Source organism: Eptesicus fuscus, chromosome 4 (assembly GCF_027574615.1).
Source record: "Eptesicus fuscus isolate TK198812 chromosome 4, DD_ASM_mEF_20220401, whole genome shotgun sequence".
Lineage (NCBI taxonomy): Eukaryota > Metazoa > Chordata > Mammalia > Chiroptera > Vespertilionidae > Eptesicus > Eptesicus fuscus.
The window spans coordinates 69,800,231-69,825,737 of record NC_072476.1 but is presented as its reverse complement, the minus strand read 5'-3'; the positions used below and the strand labels follow the sequence as shown (position 1 = coordinate 69,825,737).

At 40.5% G+C, this 25,507-nt stretch overlaps 1 protein-coding gene across 1 annotated transcript in view; it reads left to right on the top strand.

Annotated features, from left to right (window-relative positions):
• Positions 1-660: 660 nt before the first annotated feature.
• Positions 661-25,507, top strand: part of THBS4 (thrombospondin 4) — a 51,054-nt gene continuing 26,207 nt past the window's right edge. The window contains exons 1-3 of the mRNA XM_054714296.1: positions 661-745; positions 6,619-6,822; positions 23,257-23,504. Of these exons, the coding sequence (XP_054570271.1) occupies positions 661-745; positions 6,619-6,822; positions 23,257-23,504 (537 nt within the window). The remainder of the gene's footprint in view (positions 746-6,618; positions 6,823-23,256; positions 23,505-25,507) is intronic.

Genomic DNA, 25,507 nt, shown 5'->3' with positions numbered 1-25,507 from the left:
CTTCAGGGTTCGTTCCGAAGGGGAACCAAGATGAGCCTTAAAAGTCTGTCCAAACGATGTTCTCAAACAAAAGGAGTACCGGAGACGGGGGCCTGACGGTGCCCAAAGCTAGGCGTCAGTGTCCTTTCTTCCCCCTTTCTCCTCCTTCATCTCCACCCGGTCCTGCGCGCCTCTCCCAGTCCCCCGCGGCCCATCCTCGGCTCCCCCTCCTGAGCCCCTGGGGGTGCCAGGGGCCTCCACGCCCAGCAGCGGACCCAGAAGGTCCCGGGCTTCTGCGCGGCCGCACACTCACGCCTCCCTCTCCGCTGCCCTGCTCCTCGCTCCGGCCGCCCCCTCTTCCCGGCAAAGGGGAATCCCAGCCAAGGGGGCCGCCCCAGCCTCGGCCCTCCCCCTCCTCCCGGGGACCCGCCGGGCCATAAAGCACCGGGCCGGGCCGCCCAGCCCAGCAGCCAGCGCACCAGCTCCGCGCAGCGCCCGGACGCCAGCGCCGCCCCCGACGGCACCGTGGACGCCGGCCCCGCACCAGCCCCGCACCGCGCACCCTTCACCGGCGCCGCCCGCCCAGGGTCCCGCGCAGACACGCGCGCCGCCCGGGGACACCGAGGCAGGGCCGACGCCGCCGTCGCTCCCGGTCGCCCGCGGGGAGCAGGGAGAGCCAAGATGCTGGCCCCGCGCGGAGCCGCCCTCCTGCTGCTGCACCTGGCCCTGCAGCCCTGGCTGGGGGCCGGCGCCCAGGCGCCCCAGGGTAAGTGGGCGCGAGGCGAGGCGGGGCGGCCGGCCCAGACCCCCTTTCGCGGAGCCCAGCGCCGTCCCGCGTCCGCTTGGGCGAGTGGAGGGACCAGCGTGGCGGCGTGTCTCCCGGGGCCTCGCTGGGCACCTCTCTGTCCCTCTGGGGCCCAAGTCAGAGCATTCTGGGTATAGTATTGCTGAGACTCCGTTACCCACCGATGAAATCAATTCCGTAAACTATAGTTCCAAAACTTATTTTCAGTCTATGCAAAAACGTGGGCTTTTCTTCAAAGCTGACCCACCACATGGCCCTAGACCTCTAACATACCCCGCCTGGAGTGGGGTGAGACCCGGGTTCTGTCCCCTGAGTCTCAGTCCAGCTGGCCCACCCTCTCTCCCTTGCCCCCTAAATCCTTCCGTGGGGCCAGAGCGGTGTTCACCCAGATAGTCTGAGACCTACCTCCCAGAGAAAGGCGCAGCATTATTCCATTTGCCCCGCCACTCGCCTTTTTCTGCTCTAACTTTGCTTGGACCCCAAAACCTCCTTAGGGGGTTGGCTTCGTCTCTTGATTCCTAAGATAAACAGAACAGGAAGGGCTGAGAAATCCATCTTTCTCTATGAAGAAGTAAACATTCGATAAATACAATAATTGAAAAGACATCTGGATAAACCTCAAACCTCTTTGTGAGATGGGGTGAAAATAACCATTAGGCAAAAAGCACTTAAGCTTTAACAGATTTTTTTTGTTGTTGTTTGGTAAAGGCCGAAAGGAAGAAATTGTTTTGGCAAGAAAAGATCTTAGGTGATGGCCTTCATCTGTTTGAAATTGGTGCCCTGGGTGATTTATTACTGATTAAGGAAATACAGCTGGAAGAGACACAACTCAAAACTTACTCCTCACTAAGCTAGAATGAAGCTGGCCTGTGAGGGCACTCTCAAACCCCTTCCCCTCCATTGCAGTAATCACCCGCTTAAACTTTGCATTTCACCAGATAATTCATTTTGATTCCGTATCAGGCAACCAGGATTGTGGTTTTAGGGGATACTGTACTGCTTTTGGTTTGCATTGATATATTTGAAATGCTATAGTCTATACTATTTATTCGTTGTGACCTTGCTTCTAAGAAGGTAAGAAAAAGCTTTTTTTTAAAAAATTAAAGTATAATTGACATATTTTAATTTCAGGTGTATATTCAAAAATTGTAATATTAAAAAATGATCACCACAATAAGTCTATTTAATACCCATCACCATACATAATTACAAATTTTTTTTCTTGTGATGACAACTTTTAAAATCTACTCCCTTAGTAACTTTCAAACATGTGGTACAGTATTATTAGCTGTAGTCACCGTGCTGTACATTACATCCCAGGACTTATTTGTTTTATAACTGGAAGTTTTTACCTTTTGGTCCCCTTCACCCATTTCACCTCCTCCCCCACCCAGACCTCTGGCAACCACAAATCTGTTCTCAGTATCTATGAGCTTGGTTTTTTATTTTTTTGGTTCCACATATAAGTAAGATCATACAGTATTTGTCTTTCTCTGTCTGATTTATTTCACTTAGCATAATACCCTCTAGGCCCACCTATGTTGTCACAAATGGAAGATTTCATCCTTTTGATGACTGAATAATATTCCATTGTATATGTATATCATATTTTCTGTATCCAGTCATCCATTTGTGATACTTAGGTTGTTTCTATATCTCAGCTGTTGTAAATAATGCTGCAATGAACATGGGGGTGCATATATCTTTTTAAGTTAGTGTTTTTGTGTTTGTTTTTAGATAAGTACCCAGAAGTAGAGATGCTCAATCATATGGTAGTTCTATTTTTAAATTTGAGGAACCTTCAACCTGCACCAAGTTACATTTCCACCAATGGTGCATAGGGTTCCCTTTGCTCCATGTCCTCACCGACTGTTTCTTATTTTTTTAATTAGCCTTTCTAACAGGTGTGAAGGGATAGCTCATTATGGTTTTGATTTGCATTTCATTACTAATGTTGAGCAGCTTCACATATACCCATTGACCATCTGTATATCTTCTTCGATTTTCTGCCCATTTTAAAATCGGATTGAGTTGTTTTGTTTTTTGCATGAGTCCTTTATATATTTTAGATATTAACTCCTTGTCAGATATATGATCTGCAATATGTTCTCACATTTAATAAGTTGCTGTTTCATTTTGTTGATAAATCTCCTTTGCTGTGAAGAATCTTTTTTTTTTTTTAATGAGAAAGTTAGTTTGTTTTTTAAAATCCTCACCCAAGGATATGTTATTGATTTTAGAGAGAGAGGAACAAGGAGGAGAGAGAAAGAGAAAAAGAAATGTTGATGTGAGAAACATCTATCAGTTGCCTCCTATATACACTCTAACCCAGTGATGGCGAACCTATGACACACGTGTCAGCACTGACACACGTAGCCATTTCTGATGACACGCGGCCGCATGCCGAGGATGAACATTTGCTGCTCCTGAGGATGAAACATTTGCGACTAGAGTCTTGGAGTTAGTTTTTTCCTCAAAGTGACACACTACCCGAGTTATGCTCAGTTTTTTGGCGAAGTTTGACACACCAAGCTCAAAAGGTTGCCCATCACTGCTCTAACCTAAGATCAAACCCACAACCTAAGTATGTGCCCTGACCAAGAATTGAACCCACAACCTTTTTGGTGTCAGAAAAGTCGATTTTTCACATATTTCAAAAGTTTTCTTATTGCAGACATGATTAAGCAGGTTTGAATTTATGGGTATAGTATTTTGCGTTATATGAATTTTTGACATTTGAACACACAACTTCCTGGTGTGCTGCTGGTACGGATTTTGCTTATGCTTAGAGAGAGCTACCTGTATTGTGGAGACTTGAAATTAGGCTGTACTTTCTAAATTACCTAGTTAATGTAGTTGCTGTAGATTATCTGATTAAGTCAAGTTTCTGATAGATTCTTTTATTGAGTTAATTACTCTTGCAATTATCAGCTCAATTGGATAATTTGCTTATCTCCTTCCTCCTCTGAGCTAACCTTGTTAATCTTATTAGTATGTATGAATTCAATTTTCATACCATGGTAGTTGGGCTCATTGATAGCAGTAATTTCACCTCTAACACTAGAAGGTTGTGCTTAGATCCTGGTGCTTTTACTAAAATGTAATAACATTAAAAGAAAATTGTATATCTCATTTCCTTTTCAAAACACTCTCCAAATTCATTACTAATTCCAACTCTGCCGCTTGAGAGAGAAGCCAGTGGATTAGACGAACCAAACAGATTGAAGTTCGGCAAATTTAGCTTGAGCTAAATTATGGAAGTGATCATAGTCAAAACAAGAATCAGCAGTTCTTGAGTTTAGTTATGAATGCAGTTCTCTCACTTTAAACACACATCCCTTTTCCGAAGATGCCTTGTCCTGAAAAGAACTTTTAAACATATTGCCATATTGCCCTCACTGGTGGAAATGTAACATTTCCCATTCTCTGCAAGTTTAAAAATTTCTCTTTCTCTTTTGAAGTAGAAGTCTTCTAGTTTGGGGGAAATGGAGTGCTAGGGGAAACATAATAGATATTATGCTTTCCTACACGTCTAGTAGTAAATTCATTATTGTGTAAGGTTCTTTGTACCCGTGAAAGAAACGATACAGATTCAGTCTGAAGACAGGTTGTCTTTTAAAAAGAGTAGACATTCTTTTTTTTTTTTTTTTTTCCTAGATTTTCCAAAAATGGAAAGGGCTGCCTAAAGGGCAAAAGGAAGCAAGAGTAGACATTCTTAAGTTGGTTTTTGCCTGTTGGCTTTATAACTTTTATTTCTTTTTTCTTATTACAAATGCAATACCTGTTCACTGTTAAAATAAAAAAAAGCATGGGGGTGGCTGGACTGGGTAAACAGAAGGACATTTAAATATTTATAACTATACAACCCAGAGACAGCTACTATTCATGTTAGTATTTGATGTGTTGTCTTTCAAATCTTTTTCTATGCAAGTATATATTTCAAATGGGATCCTGTTATATGTATAGTTTTATAATCTCTTTTTTCCACTTAATATATCATAAACATCTTTCCATGTCTATAAGTAGTCAGCTGCACTTCCTTTTTTAATACATAATATTCCACTTTTTGAAAGGGCCAAAATGTATTTATCCAGGGCTCTAAGATAAGTTGTCCCCATTGTTTTGATATTACAAATAATGACAGCCCGGCCAGTGTGGCTCAGTGGTTGAGTGTAAACCTATGAACCAGGCTTCCCAGTCGGGGTCCAGGAACATGCCCAGGATGCTTGGGCTTGATCCCTGTGCAGGAGGCAGCCAATGGATGATTCTCATCATGGATGCTTCTATCTCTTTCTCCCTCTCCCTTCCTCTCTGAAATCAATAAAAATATATTTTAAAAACCCATAAATAATGAATTGTTGAACAATTGCAATGCCATAGGATGGCTTAATCTCTGTTGAGCCCTTCTTTCTCCGCTAAGGACACTGTTTTCATAACGAAGTGCTGTGCCCACAGAGCCTCCGCTTTCTCACCTCTCCCATTAAATTTTGACATAATTCTTCCTTCACAGAAATTCTCGAATTACCACTGGTGGTGAATATCTTTGTACCTAAGTAATTTACCATGCTATCCTTTATTTCCTTAGGATAACTTCTGTGAGTAGAATTCCTAAATCAAAAAGCATGTATGTCTTAGGGCCTTTGATACTGTTATTTAAACTGTCTTCAGAATAGTTATACTAATTTAGATCTTACCCACCAGTATATGAGTTTCCACTTCCCTGAACCATCATCAACAGTTAGCTATTATTGTATTCATTGTTTATGCAATTTAATGAAAATATTATTAAGTTAGCAATTCCTTCATCATTAGTTAAGCATATGAACATTTACATATATAATTATTTGCCATTGTAACTCTTTTTCTGTAAATTGTTTTTTTCATGGTTTTTGCCCATTTTTCTATAAGGATGATTATTTTATTGGTTTTTAAGAACTGTGTATAATTATGAATACTACTACACTTTTAGTAACCAGATTATTGTATCCAGGAGACAGCTATGGAACTGTTCAAACAATATTTGCATAAAACAACAGAAATACTAAGTAACTTATAATGAGTTAGACCCAAATTTGGCCACTGCCTTTTACATAACTCTAGGTATACTCTCCCATACCTTTCTTAAGTATTAAAAAGTTGGAGAGAAAGTGCTGCTGGTGTGAACAAAAGCAACTTATTCTAGTTTTTGTAAACCAACTCTATCAGTTAAGATACGGTTAGGAAATAGAGACCACATTGTTTTGTTTCTGCATTGGGATTTTTTAACAGAAATATTGGAGAACTGTAAGTGCATGAAGGGAACTTAAGTCGCACAAAGGAAGCAAACCATTGTTCTGACACTTTGTCTCCCACCACATCCATGCGTTCTGCTGTGTCCCCTGTGTCCTTTATCACTGACCAGGAAAATACAGTTGGCTCTGGTCCAGGAGAAGATTGGGGAACCCCAAGGACTCCAGGAATCCACTGGATGGGACCTAAGAAAAGCCATGACTTGGGTGCTCTCACCTGTTCCCTTGTACTTGAAGCCTCCAGTGCTTTGCCCAGTGGGCGTGTCCAGAGCCACTTCTTCAGCCAAATGCACTTTGGGACTTGCAAACTCAGTCTTCTCTTGGAGGTTATAACCTAGTGATAAATGTTGTGCTATATCTCTTCTGGTTCCAAATGGCCAGCCACTGTAAGAGTGATAAGACCTGGGGAGTTTGGCAATGTGGAAAATGACCACATTCGTTTGCATTACTTTATAGCTTTCTGACCATTTATCCCCCCTCAAACAAAGGTGTTTGCCCCAAAGTTAAATATTTTACTGATTATTTCTTTCTCTCCATTCTCCCCAGTCTTTGACCTTCTCCCATCCTCCAGCCAGAGGCTGAACCCAGGTGCCTTGCGGCCAATCCTGACCGACCCCACCCTGAATGAGCTCTATGTGATCTCCACCTTCAAACTGCAGACTAAGAGTTCGGCCACCATCTTCGGCCTTTACTCTTCAACTGACAACAGCAAATATTTTGAATTTACTGTGATGGGACGCTTAAACAAAGGTAAGCACATTTGCAAAAATCATTTTCTTAAAAATCCTCTTTTTCTATTCCAGGATTTGAGGTATACTTTTCTTAAGATGGTTCTCTTGTACAGTTTTTTTTCTCATCCACTATTTATTTCAGTTTTCAATACCAAATTCTTCTCATTGTACATTTACCTATACAGAGAGAGCGAGTTGATGTTGGGAGAAAGAATGAAGAATTGCTTGTGGCCAAAATTCCCTCTGATATTGTCCCTCTTGTTATTCTGGATCCAGTTTTGGAAAGGACAATTAGGCTGTTATCTCAGTCAGCTCTGGCTGCTTATAACAAACACCATAGCCTGGGTGGCTTGAACAACAGACATTTATTTCTCACAGTTCTGGAGGTTGGGAAGTTCAAGATCAAGTTGCCAGCAGCTTCAGTTCCAGGTTAGGGAATCTGGGTCCTGGCTTGTAGACACCACCTTCTCACTGTGTCCTCTTATGACTCTTCCTCATTATGTGCCACTGGGGGGGAGAGAGCTTTTTGTCTTCTTCTTAAAAGGACACTAATGCCATCATGGGGGTCGTACTCTCATGACTTGTCTAAATCCATTTAGCTCCAAAAATCCCACTCCCTAATACCATCACATTGAGGTAGGGCTACAACATATGGATTTGGGGGGACACAAATATTCAGTGAATAACCATTTGTATGTTCCCTTGGAAGCATGTGGCTTCGCAGACCTAACTCCTAGCTCTGCAAGCACCTTCCTGGACTTGGTGAAGAGACTATACCTCAGCCAGTAAAACTAAATAAACTGCTCTTTTCCATCTGTTTCATGCCAATTTACACAGACCTGTCATCTGTTTGGTCCCTTTACTGTCAAATGTTTTACTGTCAAAATGAGTTTCTACAAGTACTAAAAATTACTCTCAAAGAATAAGGTCACTACTTTTTTGTCTCTTTCCCTTCCACCTATGCCTTGGGGACAACACCTGTTCCTGCTTATTGAGGAATGAGACAGATATGTGTTTTGCTTTTAATAATAAAAAATGGGCCAGTCCTTCTGGCTAGATTTTATATTTATTTCGGTTTGCTTTACAAAGTACATAGATACTTACAGTGCTCCAGACTCCTAGTTTCTAATTGTGATGGAACACTTAAGTCAGCAGGCGTTAGGAGCTGGAAGACATGCCTAATTCTTAGCTTTCATGGGACTGTAGAGTTAAAAGCGGGAAGGAATGAGGTTTGAACCCATTCTTTTATATCAAATGCCAACATCCTCTTTTCCTTTTCCCACTCCACTCACAAGTCTGATTTCTCTGTGCCTCACAGCCTCTCAGGGGTGAGATTTCCCATAATGGAGTCTGGGGACATGGTTCATGGCTCTGCATGGTTCATGTTTCAACCATTCCTCCTCCCTTTGCCCCATCAGCAGCCTGTCTCCTTGCCTTGAATCAGCCCCATTTTGCCTCACATCTGTTGAAGGAACTGCTCATCTTCTAACAACCCAGCCATTCAGTTTCATCTAAAGATCAGTAGCTTCTCATAAAACTGTCTATTTAAATGCATGGAAGATTTTTCTTTTAGCTCTCTCAGCCTAGTGGCTAAAAGGCCCTCTGTAGAGTGAAAAACTCTGCTTCTAGCTTTCCCCCCTCCCTGAATCTCACCCTCTACTCCTGAACTGGCCAGTGTGGATGAACCCATTGTGGAGAGTTTATTGCCTGGAAACACAAAGAAGCAGCTTACCTCGAACTGATTCTGTTTAGTAAGCAGGGGTAACGCTAGATATACGGGCAGGTTGATTGATAGAAAAGGGGATTGTTAGTGTGTTTCATTTGAAGAACCAGCAGTCATGTGATTCAGCTGTAAATCCCAGCTGATCACCATGTTAGAGGAGAAGATGAGAGGAATGCTGAGCACCTCTGCACCCTCCAACCTATTAGAGGCAATCGGTAGCTCTTAGAAAACATATGTTTAAAAAGAGTTTGAAAAGAATCCAGAAATGAAAATTCTCAGAAAACAAAGAGGAATTTATACTAGTATTAGAGTTTGGAGAGTAGAAGAATTTCCCATAGAAAAGTTTCACTGGAGCAATAGGAAAGAGTACAGAGACTTACCATCACTGGTGAATCTGAAAGTTCTAGGAAGGGGCAGCAGCCCCTTCTGATTGAAACAAGAAAAAGTCTGAGTCCAACAGGTCCAAGGAAAAGACATGACACGTGGTTGTGACTCCCCGTTGTGGTATTCAGGTGGCCTGACATAGTTTATGGAGGGTGCGGGAAGAACCTTCTTCCTAGAAGGTGAGTCCCAGTCACTGATCAACTGGCAAGGCTCAGCTGATCTGTCCTCTTGATTTGCATGGAACACAGTGAAACAGTCAGAAGAAATCAAGATGTATCTCTATTGACTTAAAGCATATGAGTAGGAAATGGGACCCGCCTTTCCCTCCACTAAAGGCAATGAATTGGGAGTGGGTGACCACACAGATAGTGTCAAAGAGCAGGGCCCTTGGAGAGCTCCTACAATAAAGTATATCCCATGAAGACTGTGAAGCATAAGTTTGTCACTGGGCAATCTCCAAGTCATCTTAGCCTGGTGGCCTCATTGTTATATGCAGAGCATAACTTGGGTCAAGTTATGCCTGACCCCTGAGAACTTTTGTGGCTTCCCATTCCAAACTGAATAAGATTTAAACACCCCAGCTGTGCTTTCAGGGCTTTTCACTGCAGGACCCCCACCCAGCCTTTCCTCCTTCCAACCCTCCATGCAGCCTATACTTCATCTGGATGGACTGGCTGCCATTCCCTGAACCCAGGCATGCTGTCTTTCCTTCTCCATCCTTTGCTCTTGACCTCTGCCCCTCTATACACATTCTGAAACATCATCTCCAGATACCAAAATCCTATATATGCAAGACCTACCTCAATCTCCTTCTGACACCTTTCTTATGTGACTTTGTATCTCTGTGGAAGGCACTAATCTTAGTTTGTCTTGTACTTGAATTACTTCTAGGTCTTTTCTCTAGTAGGTTGTAAGCCCCCTCAAGGCAGAGACTGAGCATCCCTTAAATCATCTTTGTATCTACTGCTGCACCAAGCACAGTGCCTCATACATGGATGTGGTTCATGAGCAGATTGAACAGAATAAATAGAGGCTTAGAGGAATAGCCTTGTTTCTTAAAGAAGACATACACTATTGTGCAAATTCTGGAACTACAGAGTGTCTGGCATGTTGAGATCTGATTCAGATTCATTTGAGAATGAATGAGTGTTGAAGACCATTTGGATGAGAATAGAAAAGAAATATAGGTAATACTTCTGATAGAAATTATTTATCAGATTATTAGTAACATAATCTTGATAGAAATAAGCATTCTACAGAAGCCATCTGACTGAATAGATGATATGGTTGATGCTTTTGTAGTATCTGGCATGGAAGCAAATTTCCAGTTAGTATCCTGCTTTTGAGTTACAGTTAAAAATCTTACAACTGTGCCACCATGAATACATCTCTGCTCTTAGCTTCGATTGCTATCTGTGAAGTGGGGATGAGATAAGAGCTGCCTCACAGGTTGATTGCAAGAAGTGACTTATATAAAGTATAATAACTTTTTTATATTGTGAAGCTCAATAGAAATGTCAGGTTCTTCTAGAACAGTGGTTCTCAACCTTTCTAATGCCGCGACCCTGTAATACAGTTCCTCATGTTGTGGTGACCCCCAACCATAAAATTATTTTCGTTGCTACTTCATAACTGTAATTTTGCTACTGTTAATGAATCATAATGTAAATACCTGTGTTTTCCGGTGGTCTTAGGCTCTACAGCAGTGGTTCCCACAGGTTGAGAACCGCTAGCAGGGTCGCCTAAGACCATCAGAAAACACAGATATTTACATTACGATTCATAACAGTAGCAAAATTACAGTTATGAAGTAGCAACAAAAATAATTTTATGGTTGGGGGTCACCACAACATGAGGAACTATATTAAAAGGTCGCGGCATTAGAAAGGTTGAGAACCACTGTTCTAGAAGGAAGGAAAGAAGAAGGGAGGGAGAGATAGATATCTCTGTACTATTTAAGCAGCTGTCTTCCAAAGATGATGATTGGGTGAACTCTTAATGAAAGCTTCCCCTTTAAGAAAAAGCAAGTGAGAAGAACTGCTTCATTTGTTGTTTTTACTTCTTTTCCAATTACAGTTTACATTCACTATTATTTTGTATTCATTTCAGGTGTACCACATAGTGGTTAGACAAAGTGTGCCCCCTGATATTTCCAGTGCCCACCTGGCACCATACATAGCTACTCCAATTGGCTATAATCCCTATGTTGTACTTTACATCCCCATGACTATTTTGTAATTACCAATCTGTGCTAAGAACTGCTTCTTGAGTCTTAATTCGATCTCCACAGCAGAACAACTTGGTGCTGTGAAAGTGAAGGGAACCCCAGGATTTTGCAGTAATTACTGGAGAGTGTCAGTCAAGCTCCTAAGTAAGCGTAAGGGTAGGAGATGTCAGATAGTTCAGGGCAGTGATTCCGAAGGCTATGGGCTAGAGAGAGAGAGATAGCTTTGGAGAGATGGGAGAGTTTAAAAATTAGAATTTGGAACCCAATAATGATGGGTAAAAAATGAGGCACCCTTATGATACACCAGGACTGTGCTGAAGACTTGTCAACACTCATTTTCCCTTTTAACTTTCACAATATTCTTATGAGTGCCCTTGAATGAGCTCAATTTTAAAGTGGCTATATGCAAAAAATGAAAGAATTTTAGTGAACTTTAGGACAAATGCCCAGAGGGTTAAATTATTATTCATGTATTTATGATTAGCTGGAAAAGAAAGCTGGGATTATTTGATGACAAATGGGTTTACTCAATATAAGTCATGCTAATCGTTTTTTGTATGTAAAGTTTCTAAGCTAACAGATCAAAAAGATGCTGTGAGCATAATATATATTGACTTCAGAAAAGGTATAAGTTACTCATTATACCTTTCTGAATAATATTAAAAAGAATGAGCTAGATAAATAGTACTGTTAGGAGTTGGTAAGTTGCCTTATAGAAAAGTATCTAGTGGTTTTGACAAGCCTCTATCTTGGGCATTTAACTGTTCAACTTATTAGTGATTTAGGTGAAGACATGGATAGTATTTTATCATGTTGGTAATTGGCACAAAGCTAGAAAAAACAGTTGAATATGTTGAATGCTATGATTAAGATTTATAAGGCCCTATCAGACTGGAAAAATATGCCACCATCAGTCAGATGAAATTTAACAAGAAAAAAATGTAAATCTACCATCTAGGAGTGAAAAGTAAATTGCAGAAGTGCAGGATGTGGGAGATCTATCCCAAGAGTTCTGGTCAACAACATTAAGAACCAATCAGTGTTGAGCACAGCGCCTGATGTAGTAGTTGCTCAAAAATGTTTGCTGATTGAATGGACAAACAGAGACAGTGATGCAATGGTTTTAAAAAGTTTCTTAAATTATAGTTTTGTTAATGCATATGAGCTCAACTGTATAAGGGAGCTAATAGTCCCACTGTACTCTGAATTGTCCAAGCCACAGCTAGGATATTGTGACTAGTTCTGGACACATTTCACAGGGACACTAACAAGTCAAAGATTACCTGGAGCCCCATTTTTCACCACATTATAAGTCAAAAAGTGAAAGAAAATAGAAATAAAAGAGCCAGACAGAAGACGTGAGAGAGATAAAAGTTGACTTAAAATATCTGAAGAACATCATTTGGATTTAGAATAAGATTAAATCTGTCTATAGCTCTGAAGAGTAAAATTAGGACCATTTGGTAGAAGTCAGAGGAAACAAATACTGGCTCTGTGTTAGACAAATCTTAGAGGGAAATCCAAAAGTGAAATGGTTTTCTCCGCACAGTGATGAGTTCCTTGTTACTGGAAATGTGGTGGTAGAGGCTGCATTTGTATTGAGGGGATTTGTGAAGTGAGATGTTAGGCAGGATGTCTTACAATGACAATATTCTGTGGCTCTTCTAAGGGTAACGAGGTTCCATGGACTCTTAAGAAGTTGCTTTTCAGCCCTCTCCTATACCATGACCTTAGGATTCTGTGCTTATACACCGCTTTGTCACCTACCAGATAGTTGTGTACAGTGACGAGTCTCATAATTTCTCAAAATATAAAGCTCTCTGCAGATGCTTAATATAATTGCTGTGCTTCTTTTCTGTGGATGATTTCTTTGCTCTCTGTGTGTGTGTGTGTGTGTGTGTGTGTGTGTGTGTGTGTGTGTTCTGTACACTTTGCATTTGTTCAAACCACTTTAAGAAAAATTTAAAACACACAGATTACATTTATCACACTTGGGACTCACCCAGAGTACTTTCAGGAAAAGCAATTTGATGATTTACTTTTTATATATATTTCCAAAGCACTAAAGTTACAAAGACCTAGTGTATAGGGCATAAAGATAAATAAGCAAAGGTGAACGAGAATATCCATCACAAGAGACATTAATGGCAAGAAGGCTTTTTAAAAATGTACAATTATTTAAGAAGAAGAGGAAAGGTTGACACCAATGGCTTTCATCATGTATTTAAAAGTGTGAAAGAGCAAAGCCATTTGCCAGGCAGAGCAGAAATCCCGAGTTTGCTGCCTGCAGGCCAGGTCACTCTGAACTTCTTTGCCCAAGCAGACAAAATATTATCATTTCCAGTTCTTTATAGCTGGCACTCTGCTTCATTGCTTTGACATTCAACACAAAATATTTTTTACTACCAGGTCCATTTTAAAAAAAACAAACACCCCCTTTTGAAAACTCATCCCCAAGACAGCAATATTTCACATCTTTATTACTTGGGTTTGCTTTTTCATCTCCTGCCAGTCACTGAGAGGGGATTTAATCAGGTTAGACGACATAGTTTCTGTGTGAGGCTAGTACTCAGACACGGAAATGCAGCCCTAAAATCAGGCCCCAAATTGTGAAGTACACAAAAGTGCTAAGTTTATAAGGACAGGGTTTATATAAATAAACCAATAGAAACTGTTCCCCACATTTTAAAACGGATTGTGGGTTAAGCAATCAGCGTGGACACATGAAAACTCTATTTTATCTGTTTCTTATTAAATGAATACTTGTATTTGGTGCTCACAGATGCTATGGTACATGTAAAATTAGTAAGAAATGGACTTCTAATAGAGAAGATAAGAAATAAACACAAATATACCTACATTTGAACCGCAGTTTATAGTTTTACATTTTCCTTTTTTCCTTCAGTGGTTTTTGTTTGTTTGTTTTATTTCAATTTTTAAAATTGTTTTCAATTACAGTTGCATTCAATACTATTTTGTATTAGTTTCAGGTATATAGCATAGCAGTTAAACAATCACATACTTTACCAAGTATTCTCCTGATATTTCTAGTACCCACCTGGCACCATACATAGTATTACAATATTATTGACTGTATTTCCTGTGCTGTTCTGTACATCCCCAAGACTATTTTGTAACTACCATCTCTTTACCTTTTTCACCCAGCCCTGCAACCACCCTCCCCTCTGGCAACCATCAGTCTGGTTTCCATATCTATAAGTATGTTTATGTTTTGTTTATTCATTTATATTATTCTTTAGATTCCATACATAAGTCAAATCATATGGTATTTGTCCTTCTCTGACTGACTTATTTCACTTAGCATAATGCTCTCCAGGTCCATCCATGCTGTCACAAGGGTATGATTTACCTTTTTTATAGAAGAGTATTATTCCATTATGTAAAGGTACCACATCTGTTTTATCCACTCATCTACGGATGGACACTTGGGTTGCTTCCAAATCTTGGCTATTGTAAATAATGCTGCAATGAACATAGGGGTGCATATATTCTTTTGAATTAGTATTTCAGGTTTCTTTGGCTATATTCCCAGAAGTGGAATTGCTGGGGCATAAGGCAGTTCCATTTTTAATTTTTGAGGAACCTCCATACTGCTTTCCACAGTGGCAGCACCAGTCTGCATTCCCACCAACAATGCACCAGGGTTCCCTTTTCTCCACATCTTTGCCAACACTTGTAATTTGTTGATTTATTGATGATAGCCATACTGATAAGTGTGAGGTGATATCTCATTATGGCTTTTAATTTGCATTTCTCTGATGATTAGTGATGTTGAACATCTTTTCATATGTCTATTAGCCATCTGTATGTCCTCTTTGGAGAAGTCTCTCTTTAGGTCCTTTGCCCATTTTTAAATGGGATTGTTTGTGGGGGGTTTTGGTGTTGAATTTTATAAGTTCCTTATCAATTTTGGGTATTAAACCCTTATCATTGGCAAATTTGTTCTCCCATTCAGTGGGTTGTCTTTTTATTTTGTTGATGGTTTCCTTTACAGCGCAAAAATGTTTTAGTTTAATGTAGTCACATCTGTTTATTTTTTCTTTTGTTTTCCTTGCCTAAAAGATATATCAGAAAAAATATTACTAAGAGAAATGTCCGAGATTTTACTGCCCATATTTTCTTTTAAGATTTTTATGGTATCAAGTTTAACATTTAAGTCTTTAATCCATTTGAATTTATTCTTGTATATGAGGTAAGAAGGTGGTCTAGTTTCATTTTTTTACACATATCTGTCCAATTTTCCCAATACCATTTATTGAATAGATTGTCTGTACCTCACTGTATGTTCCTCCTTCCTTTGTCAAATATTAATTGACCAAAAAGGTATGTGTTCATTTCAGGGCTCTCTATTCTTTTCCATTTGTTTATATGTCTGTTATTATGCCAATACCATTTTGTTTTGATGACTATGGCCTTGTAGCATAAATTGATATCAGGTAGCATGATTCCTCCCACTTCGTTGTTCTTAAGATTGCGGTGGCTATTCAGGGTCTTTTGTGATTCCCTGTAAATTTTTGGATTATTTTTTCTAGTTCTGTGATATTCACCATTGGTATGTTTAAAATATTATTTATTTAATTTTTAGAGAGAAGGGAAGGGAGAGGAGGAGAAGAGAGAGAGAGAGGAGAGAGAGATAGAGAGAGAGAGAGAGAGAGAGAAACATCGACATGAGAGGAAAATATCTATGTGAGAGTGAAACATTGATCAGCTGCCTCTTGCAGGCTCCCTACCAGGGATAGAACCTGCATCCCCGCAACCCACAACCCGGCATGTGCTGTGACTGGGAACCAAACCAGCAATGTTTCAGTGCATGGGAGCATGCCCAACCAACTGAGAGCCACACCAGCCAGGGCCACCATTGTTATTTTGATAGGAATTGCTTTGAGTGGTATGGACATTTAACAATGCTAATTCTTCCTATCCATGAGCACAGTATACACTTCTTTTTTTTGTATCTTCAATTTTTTTTTTCTGTGTCTTATAAACATAAACATACTCAGTCACCTCCTGCACACCCCCTACTGGGGATCAAGCCTGCAATCCAGGCATGTGCCCTTGAGTGGAATCGAACCCAGGACCCTCCAGTCCTCAGGCTGACCCTCTATCCACTGAGCCAAACCGGCTAGGGCTTATTTTATTTTTTTATGCTGTTGTAAATGGGATTGTTTTCTTAGTTTCCCTTTCTGATAGTTCATTATTGGTGTCTAAAAATGCTACTGATTTGTGGATATTTATTTTGTATCCCACTATGTTACTGAATTTACTTATCAGTTCCAGTAGTTTTTTGGTGGAATTTTCTATATACAGTATCATGTCATCTGCAAATGACAGTTTTACTTTCTTTCTGATTTGGATGCCTTTTATTTCTTCTTGTCTGATTTCTGCGGCTAGGACTTGCAATACTATTCTATATAATAAAAGGCCAGTGACCATGAAGGCATAATGACCAGAACGACCAGTCGCTTTGAGGTGCATTGACCATCTCTTGGTCCCTCCCCCGAGCCCGCAGGCTCCAATTAATGGATGGCCAACGGGGAACTGGGGTGGGTGGTGGCAGCAGGGCGGGACTGGGGACTGGTGAGCAGGCAGAAGATGGCCCTGATCACAGGCTAGGCCTAGGGACCCAACCCACACACGATTTCATGCTCTGGGCCTCTAGTGTTGAATAAGAGTAGTGACAGTGGACATTCTGTCTTGTTTCTGATCTTAATGGAAAATACTTTTAGTTTTTGCTCTTGAGTATTATGTTAGCTGTGGGTTTGCATATATGGACTCTATTATGTTGAGATGTGTTCCCTCTATTTCTGCTTTGCTGAGAGTTTTTATCATAAATGGGTGCTTGATTTTCTCAAAAGCTTTTTTCTGCACCTATTCATGTGATCATGTGACTTTTATCTTTCAATTTGCTTATGTGGTATATCATATTAATTGATTTGTGGATATTGTATCAACCTTGCATCCCAGGAATGAATCCCACTTGATCATGGTGTATGATCTTTTTAATGTATTGCTGGATTTGGTTTGCTAATATTTTGTTGAAGATTTTTTGTATCTATGTTTATCAGATATACTGGCTTATAATTTTATTTCTTTGAGGTGTCTTTATCTGGTTTTGGAATTAGGATAATGCTGGCCTCATAAAATGAATTTAGAAGTCTTCCCTCCTCTTGAATTTTTTGAAATGGTTTGAGAAGGAGAGGCATTAGTTCTTTGAATGTTTGGTAAAATTCTCCAGTGAAACCATCCAGTCCAAGGCTTTTGTTTGTTGGATGTGTTGTGGTTTTTTGTTTTTTTTTATTACTGCTTCAGTTTCATTATTTGTAATCTTTCTGTTCATATTTTCTGTTTCTTCTTGATTAGGTTTTGGGAGATTGTATTTCCTAAGAATTTATCCATTTCATCCAAATTGTCCAGTTTGTTGGCATATAATTGTTTGTAATTATAATCTTCTGTATTTCTGTGATTAGTTTTGCATTTTCTTATTTGACCACCACTGAAAACAAAGTGAAGTCGGAAGGGCAACTTTTATTAACTCCATTTAGAAGCTTAAGAAATGGACACTGAGTAAAATGAACAAGCCCAGGTTCACATAGCTATTAAGTATCTGAGCCATAACTGGAATCCGAGTCCTAAAAATGTACACCTAGGGAAGCACTAAGGAAGAGTAATGGGAATATGAATGAGGCAGATACCTTTCAACCATGGGGAAGAAGGAAGACTTCAAGGAATAGGGTGCATTTGAGCTGGATCTTGGCTTCAGATACATAGGGATATGGAGAAGGAAGGAGAGCTATGGAGAAGGGAACATGCCACACAGAAAGAACAGGATGAGGGAGGCTGGAGAAAGCTAGAGAGGGGCGAAAACAGAACAGATTGTTCATCTTGGCTGGGCATCAGCAGCATGGAGAGTCATAAAGTGGTGAGAAGGTTGGGGTCAGTGCTGGGATAAGGAGCTTAGCCATTATTTAAGAACCACTGGGGAGCTATTGAAGGATTTTATTTACTTGCTTGCATGTTGCTTTGAGAAGACAATAACTTGGTCAGAAGAGGCCTATCAGAAGCTCCAGCTGTCAGTCCAGGAAAAACTGCAGAAAGATACCTTAAGTAGGGAGATGAGTCAGGAATCTGACCGAGACACCCAGAGATGGAACAGAGCAGAGGCAGAAATGCCATTTGAAGATCTACAGCCTTCCGTTCTAATCGGATGTGCTGAGTTCTCTTTACTCGCCCTGCGGGAGAACCAGGCGGAAATCACCAAACAAACTTTGAATGAAGAGCGAGCAGAAGAGAATGTGCCGCAGCTGAAGAAACAGCGCGGTACCCTGCAACGGTTTTCCTGAGAAAGGTGCCTCTCGGGGAGGTGGAGGGCGGAGGTGTGGGGGGCCCAGAAGACCACTCCTTCCAACCTCAGGGCACTGGCTTTTCTTCTCCTTGGAGGGGGAAATGAGTGTCTTGCTCTGTCGTATTTTGTTCTCTGGTCCCCCACTGCTCTGTGTGTGCTGGGCTGGAACAGGGAGAGCTGAGCACTGGGAAAGGGAGACCTGGGGAAAGGAAGGCATCACATCTGTTGTCTCCACTCGGAAGGTGCTGCCTCGGAGAAGGTCACCCAGCAGGCTGCAGGCTCCTGGGCCAGGGCGTAAGCTGCTTCTGGATTCAGTGTGACCGATGGGAAAATATTGAGTTTTCTGAGCAGGTGCCTATCTGCCCTCTGGGGTAGTTTTACTGCTCTGAAGATAAAATAAGTATAGAAGCACTGAAGTAAGGAATTTGCAATAAAATAAGAAAAATGAAAAATGGGAGCTATAAGAGAAATGAGAATTATTGGATTAAGTATGAAGAATGGTAAATGTCAAAGCACTTGATAATATTTCTGCTAACAGTCGTTGTGAAGATGGAAGTTTCCATAATTCTTCTTTTCCTTTTTTTTCTTCTTGCTATTGTCACAAGACCTAGGAGCAAAAGGAATTTGTCACTTTAGTGTTGCATTGCAACACAAAGCAAGGCACAAGTACCCTTACATGGTAGTGTGAACACAATAGTAGGTTTTGTTACTTGCAATAAATCTTGAATTGCCACTCTATAAATCATTTATATTTTATATGTGAAAAGCTTTAATGCAATCATGTAATTATTCATTGAAAGTTCATATTTACAACATTTAATGTACACCTGTTATGTGTAAAGTACTCCACTAGGTACTAGTTATAAAATTAAACTTAGCTATTCAATTATGAACATAAATCACACCCACACGCCATGGAAAGCCTATTATAAAAGCAAGCGAGATACCCATGAAAATGTGTTCTTTTAATTTCCCAGAAATCTCAGCTTGGGTAGCAAAACCAAGAGTATTTGTTTTAAGCCACTCTGTGTATCCTCTTAAACTGTTAATATGAGGAACAGAGGTTGTGGCCATAATGAGAATAATGAGATACTGAATATACGTGTCTATGACCTAATTGAAGTCTGATGGTCTAAGTGGCATTTTTATTGACCTATTAAAAACTGCAGGTATTTGCAAACTGTTCAAAAGAGTTAAAAAAAATACCAGTTTAAAAGTTAGTGCATGTTTGGGTTTAATTTGTTCCTCTTTGGTTATTGTATATGTCTCCAAGTTCCAGACATGCAGTTAGTATTATAAATTTTCAACAATATTCAATAAAGGGGTAAAAATTTCATTCTAGTCCATATTTAAAACACCTTAAGAATTTTAATTCATGTCTATTTTCTTCCTTCCCACTATTTTCTTTCTCTTAACATATTTATTTTTAATATGCCATATTTAAGTCTTAACCAATGCTTTACTTCAGGAAACATAGTATTGTTCTATAGTCTAGCTCAAGCATGTCAAACTCAAAGGCTAACACGGGCCAAATAAACAATATTTAAGTTTTTGTGGGCCGCAAAAAAACAAAAGCTTCAATTTTCATAGAAACATAGATTTATTTCAATAGAGACATGCTGAATACAGAGGGCTGAAATAAAGGAGTAATCATTAACATAAAATAATAGAACATTTTAATAAAAATTAATATTTTTTCTTGAACATTAACTTACCTGACACTGAATAACTGCACAAATTAATAAGTGTAATGCTAACAAATATTTTTCTTGTTCTCCGAAAGTGAAACATTTCTTGTTGCGCACACCAAACAAGTCTGTCCAAGACTAATGACATGGCAATCGGCTGCTAACATATTCGCTGCTAGTATTAGTGGAGAGAAATGGTGAGCCTGTGCGTAAGGCACGTAAGGGAAATGCATGCAACACGATTATAATAATCAGTCATTAGTGAACGTTGTTGTTCGTTACTCATAATCCTATCTAATAAAATGGTAATATGCAAATTAACCATCACTCCATCACAAAGATGGTGGCACCCATAGCAGCCGGGGCACTAGACGCTGGCAGTGTTGCCCTGACGACGAGCCCCAGCGTCCCGCGTGCCCTGGCCCACGGAGGGAGGGAGGGCAGGTGGGCGGGCCTCTGGCCAGAGGCCAGCCGGGATGCAGGATGCTGGTGTCGTTGCAGGCCAGGGTGAGGGACCCCCCCCCCACACACACACACACACCCCGTGCACGAATTTCATGCACTGGGCCTCTAGTTATGTGTAACAGGATATTGTAAAAATTAAGTTACAAAATTTTAATTAAAACATTTCTTACATACCATTATATTGGCTGGGCCACAAAAATATTCGTTGTGGGCCGCATGCGGCCCCCGGGCCACGAGTGTGACATGCTTGGTCTAACTAGTCTGTCCTGCCAGGTCCTATCAATTCTTACCTCTCCATAAGCAAATAGTGGTGACAACATATGCAGAAGAGGTTTTCTATGTGACTCCTCTCAGCATCTCTGTACAACACAGATCCTGATGCCAACTGGCCCTCTCCAGTCATGGTCAAATGGAAAAACAAATTTAGTCAGAGTTTAAAAGAGGTGGGAACATCAACCTAGAAATTCTAATGTGGAAAAAGCCTTAAGGTTTCACAGAAGGGATTATTTTCTTTGGCAAATACTACCACATAAACAAATATTCTTGGCTGGCTACTCAATGGGGCAGCACCAGGTTGGCATTTACACTCTGCAGAAAAGGTACTGAAGGAAGAATGGTCTGAATACTTGCTACAAGTCATACAGATTGACAGCAGCACATTCTGGGTATACACATGTAATTAATTTATTTGTTGTTGTTGTATAAGTAATGCATGCTTCTTGTAGGAAATAGTCAATGAAGATGAGCGAGAGAAAAAAGCACATCATCTGGGCACTGACCATATTAACATTGACATTACCTCATAATTTTCTATGTATAGGTATACTAATATACATACATATGTACACATTATTTTTCTGAATGAAACTACAATGATTCATAATGTTTTTGCACTCAACAAAATACTGAGAATGTCTTTTCATGTTTGTAATTAAATTTATTGGGGTAACATTGGTTAATAACATATAAATTTCAAGTGTACAATTCTATAACACATCATCTGTCTGTTGCATTATGTGTTCACCACCCAGAGTCTAGTCTCCTTCTGTCACTGTGTACTTGACCCCCTTTACCTTCTTCATCCTCCCCAGCCCCTTTCCCCTCTCGTAACCACCATACTGTTGTCTGTGTCTATGAATTTTTTTTGTTCATTTGTTGCTTTCTGTTTTATATCCCACGTATGAATGAAATTATATAGTTCTTGCCCTTTTCCTCTGACTTATTTCACTTAGCATGATACCCTCTACAACTATCCATGTTGTCACAAATAGCAATATTTCACTCATTTTTCTGACTGAAGTTACTTCTGCCCTTTCACAACCTGCCTCTACTGCTGATGTTTCTGCTGCTGCCTCACCCGCTTGCTCTGATATGCCCACCATCAGATGTTTCAGTGTGTGGATCCCTCAGACGTGTTTGTGTGTTGGGCAGGGGATCCTTTGTTGAATTATAGTTGTCCAACTTGTAACTTTTCAGGGGAGAGACCAAAAGGTTCTCACACACTGCCATGATGCTGTTTACTCTCTTTTTGTGTTTTTAATATGTAATAATTCCATAGCATTCCATTTTCTAGTTATACCATTATTTAAGTAGCCAGCCCTCCATCTCTTTTTGGATGTACATGCTGTATCAAATGTTTGTTATAATATTTCTGAAGTCAATGTTCATGTCCATACAGATTGGGATTTTCTTCCCTAGTGTCAATTCCTAAAAGTGGCATTGCTGGCCCATAGGATCTGTACAGCTTTAAGGTTTTTATACACATCACTAAATTGCCTGCAGAAAAGTTATACTAATTTAAGGCTATTACACCCTGGGCAGTTGAAGACTTTGACTCTGACCTTTGGAGCTGCAATTATGTGTTTACCACATTAATTATCCAGTGACATTTACACTCAGTATTTGACCTTGTTCCTAGGATTGTTTCCGATGATGAACTTGAGCTTGGAGCTGGTATCTGTGGATGGACCTAGAGGTGTTCATGGTGGATTTACTAAGGCCTTGGAAGCAAATTATTTTGCTCTTTATAGCAAACCTCACCCAATGGGCTTCATCCCAAAGGCTCAGCATCCAAGAACAGATTGGACTGTCCATGCCTACCATTCTTTTAGTCATGAAATAACCACCCTCAGTTTCACATTCTAGTCCTAGCACTTACTGTGTCCTTGAAGCATGTTCCTTTACTTACCTGAGCTTCACCTTCATCCCCTGTAGATACTAATTTCCTAGGATTGCAATGAGTAGAAATTAAGTGTTTAAAGCAACTAAGGGCAGCCCCCAGAACCATGGTAGCACTCAGTAAACGTTGGGTGAATTAATGAACTCATGCCCTAAAGAGATGACTTTGATTTAGTGGATTTTTCATGGGTTCTGTTTGCTCATTGTACTTAATCACTATCTGATATGATATTGTTTATTTTCAAATTTGCTACCTTATTTTCTGTCTCTCCATGAGCACAACACCTGTGGAGAATAGCCTCTGGCACACAAGATGATGAATACTTGTGGTTCCAGTGACCCAGCCTTGTCACCTGGAAGCCCTTCAGCACAGAACCGCCCTGTCCCCCTTATCTCATTATTTACTGATCTGTGCTTGGTTCCAGCCATCCTGCGTTACCTGAAGAATGATGGGAAGATCCATTTGGTGGTTTTCAACAACCTGCAGCTGGCTGACGGCAAGCGGCACAGGGTCCTACTGAGACTGAGCAATTTGCAGCGAGGGGCTGGCTCCATAGAGCTCTATGTGGACTGCACCCAAGTGGATTCTGTTCACAATCTCCCCAGAGCCTTTTCTGGCCTCACCCAGAGTCCTGCATCCATTGAATTGAGGACTTTCCAGAGGAGGGCACAGGTAGGAACCCACAAACCGTTCTTCGAAGTGGAAAGATGAGCTGCTGAGGCTCAGGGGACACAGAGGTGTGTGCGGAGGTTATGAGTTGGTCTAATTCTGGCTGCATGGTAGAATCACCTGCCAAATTTGATAAACCACAGATAGAGGGCCAATCCTGAAGATGAACTGAATCAGAATCTATAGGGGTGATGCCTAGGCAGCAGTGTTTTTTAAAGTAATACTAGTACTGATTTTAATGTGAAGTCAAAATTGAGAACTTCTGCCCTGGCCAGAGTGGCTCCATTGGTTGGGCGTGGTTCCCCACACTGAAAGGTTGTGGGTTCAAGTCCTGGTTAGGGCACATACCTCGGTGGTGAAGATGTTTCTTTCCCTCTCTCTCCCTCCCCCTTCCTCTCACTCTAATATCAATGCATGTCCTTGGGTGAGGATGTGAGAATAAAAAAAATTGAGAACTGCTTTTGATGATAAATGGAGACTTTTGGGATACAATTTTCAAGTTGGAAATAAATTACAAAAATTTAAAGACTATCTTAGGATAATCTATTTTTAATTTTTCTATAGTTATTATTTTTAACCATTTTTTAAAGAATGCTTGGAAATGCCAAGCAATAAGAACATTTTTCACAAGATCTTATCAGAACATTCCTAACAAACAGGATCTTATTGCCAACTTATTCCACGTGCCCTTAAAAATTCCATCTCCTCTGTATTCTTTTTTATGCCATGATGATGGTAATTTTTTCATTGTATCACTGCACCTACTACAGAAATTGCCACATGTATTTATTTTAGAGTTGCGTGCTAGGAAATACTTCTTTTCCTATAAAGAACTACTATTCTTTGTCCTTTCCATTAATTATAACTCTAACTGGTCATAGTTCCTGAATTTTATCTGATATGAAAGTGCCAAAATCAGTAACTATGTTCATCTGTTGTGGCCCATAATATTGTTGTCCTCTAGCTCTCAAGTCTCATTTTCCATTTCTGTTTTATTACATGTGCTTTAGTTACAAGCTGCACTGAGCCCTTTGAACAAAGAGGCAGGGTGTAAGCAATAATTTCCATCACAGCTAAGAATACTGAAACGTTTTAGATAATATTATTAAAAACTATAAATCTGATACTAGAATTTTGTGCCTAAAAAATAGGAAGCATTTTTAAGCAGAAACTCCAAGAAAATTAAAATCCAAGTTTTTTAAATTTTGTTTTTTAGAGATACATATAACTCTATGCATATATTTTTAGTGTAGATTTATATAAGAGAAAAAATGAATACTAAACTTTATTTTTTAACCCCCTAAGTAGCCAAAATCAGAATGAAAGAAATTGTCACTGACCATTTCAGAAATTAGTGTCTACCATCAAATAAGTCAAATTTCTAAAAGCCAGGAGTCAGCCATGACAAGGTCATCAGAAACTATGCTTATTGGAAATTTCTCAGAAGTCCTAGCTCCTTAGACTATCAGCAGGGACCACAGTGCTCTATCTTTAGTCATCTACTCATTCAGTCAGTCAGTCAACAAATAGGCACATTCTAGGCAACTAGTCCAAAACAGTCGTAGTTCTGCCTCCTTTGACCTTATAGTCCAACTAGGGGCCCAGTGCACAAATTCGTGCACCTTGAAAGGAACTGTGGGCCGCGAGGCTGCAGTAGGCACAGCAGTGGGTCTCGGCCCATCCCCTGCACCCCTGCCTGGTCCCTCCCACCGCAGCCCCCGGTCCCCTGTCTGCCAGCAGCCCCGTTCCCACCACCACCACTCCCACGTGCTGATGGTGTCAGCCCACTTGCACCCACTGAAGGCGCGGAGCGATTGGGGCCAGCACCAGCAGCGGGTGCGAGTGGGGCCGGTGCTGTCAGAGGGTGCGAGTGGCAGCTGCTGCCCTGATCACCCCTCAGGAGCAGGGGGAGGTGGAGAAGCCCTCAGGGGTGATCAGGGCCAGCAGCCACCGCTCACACCTGCTGATGGCGCCAAGTGATTGGGACTGGTGCCGGGCACCAGCAG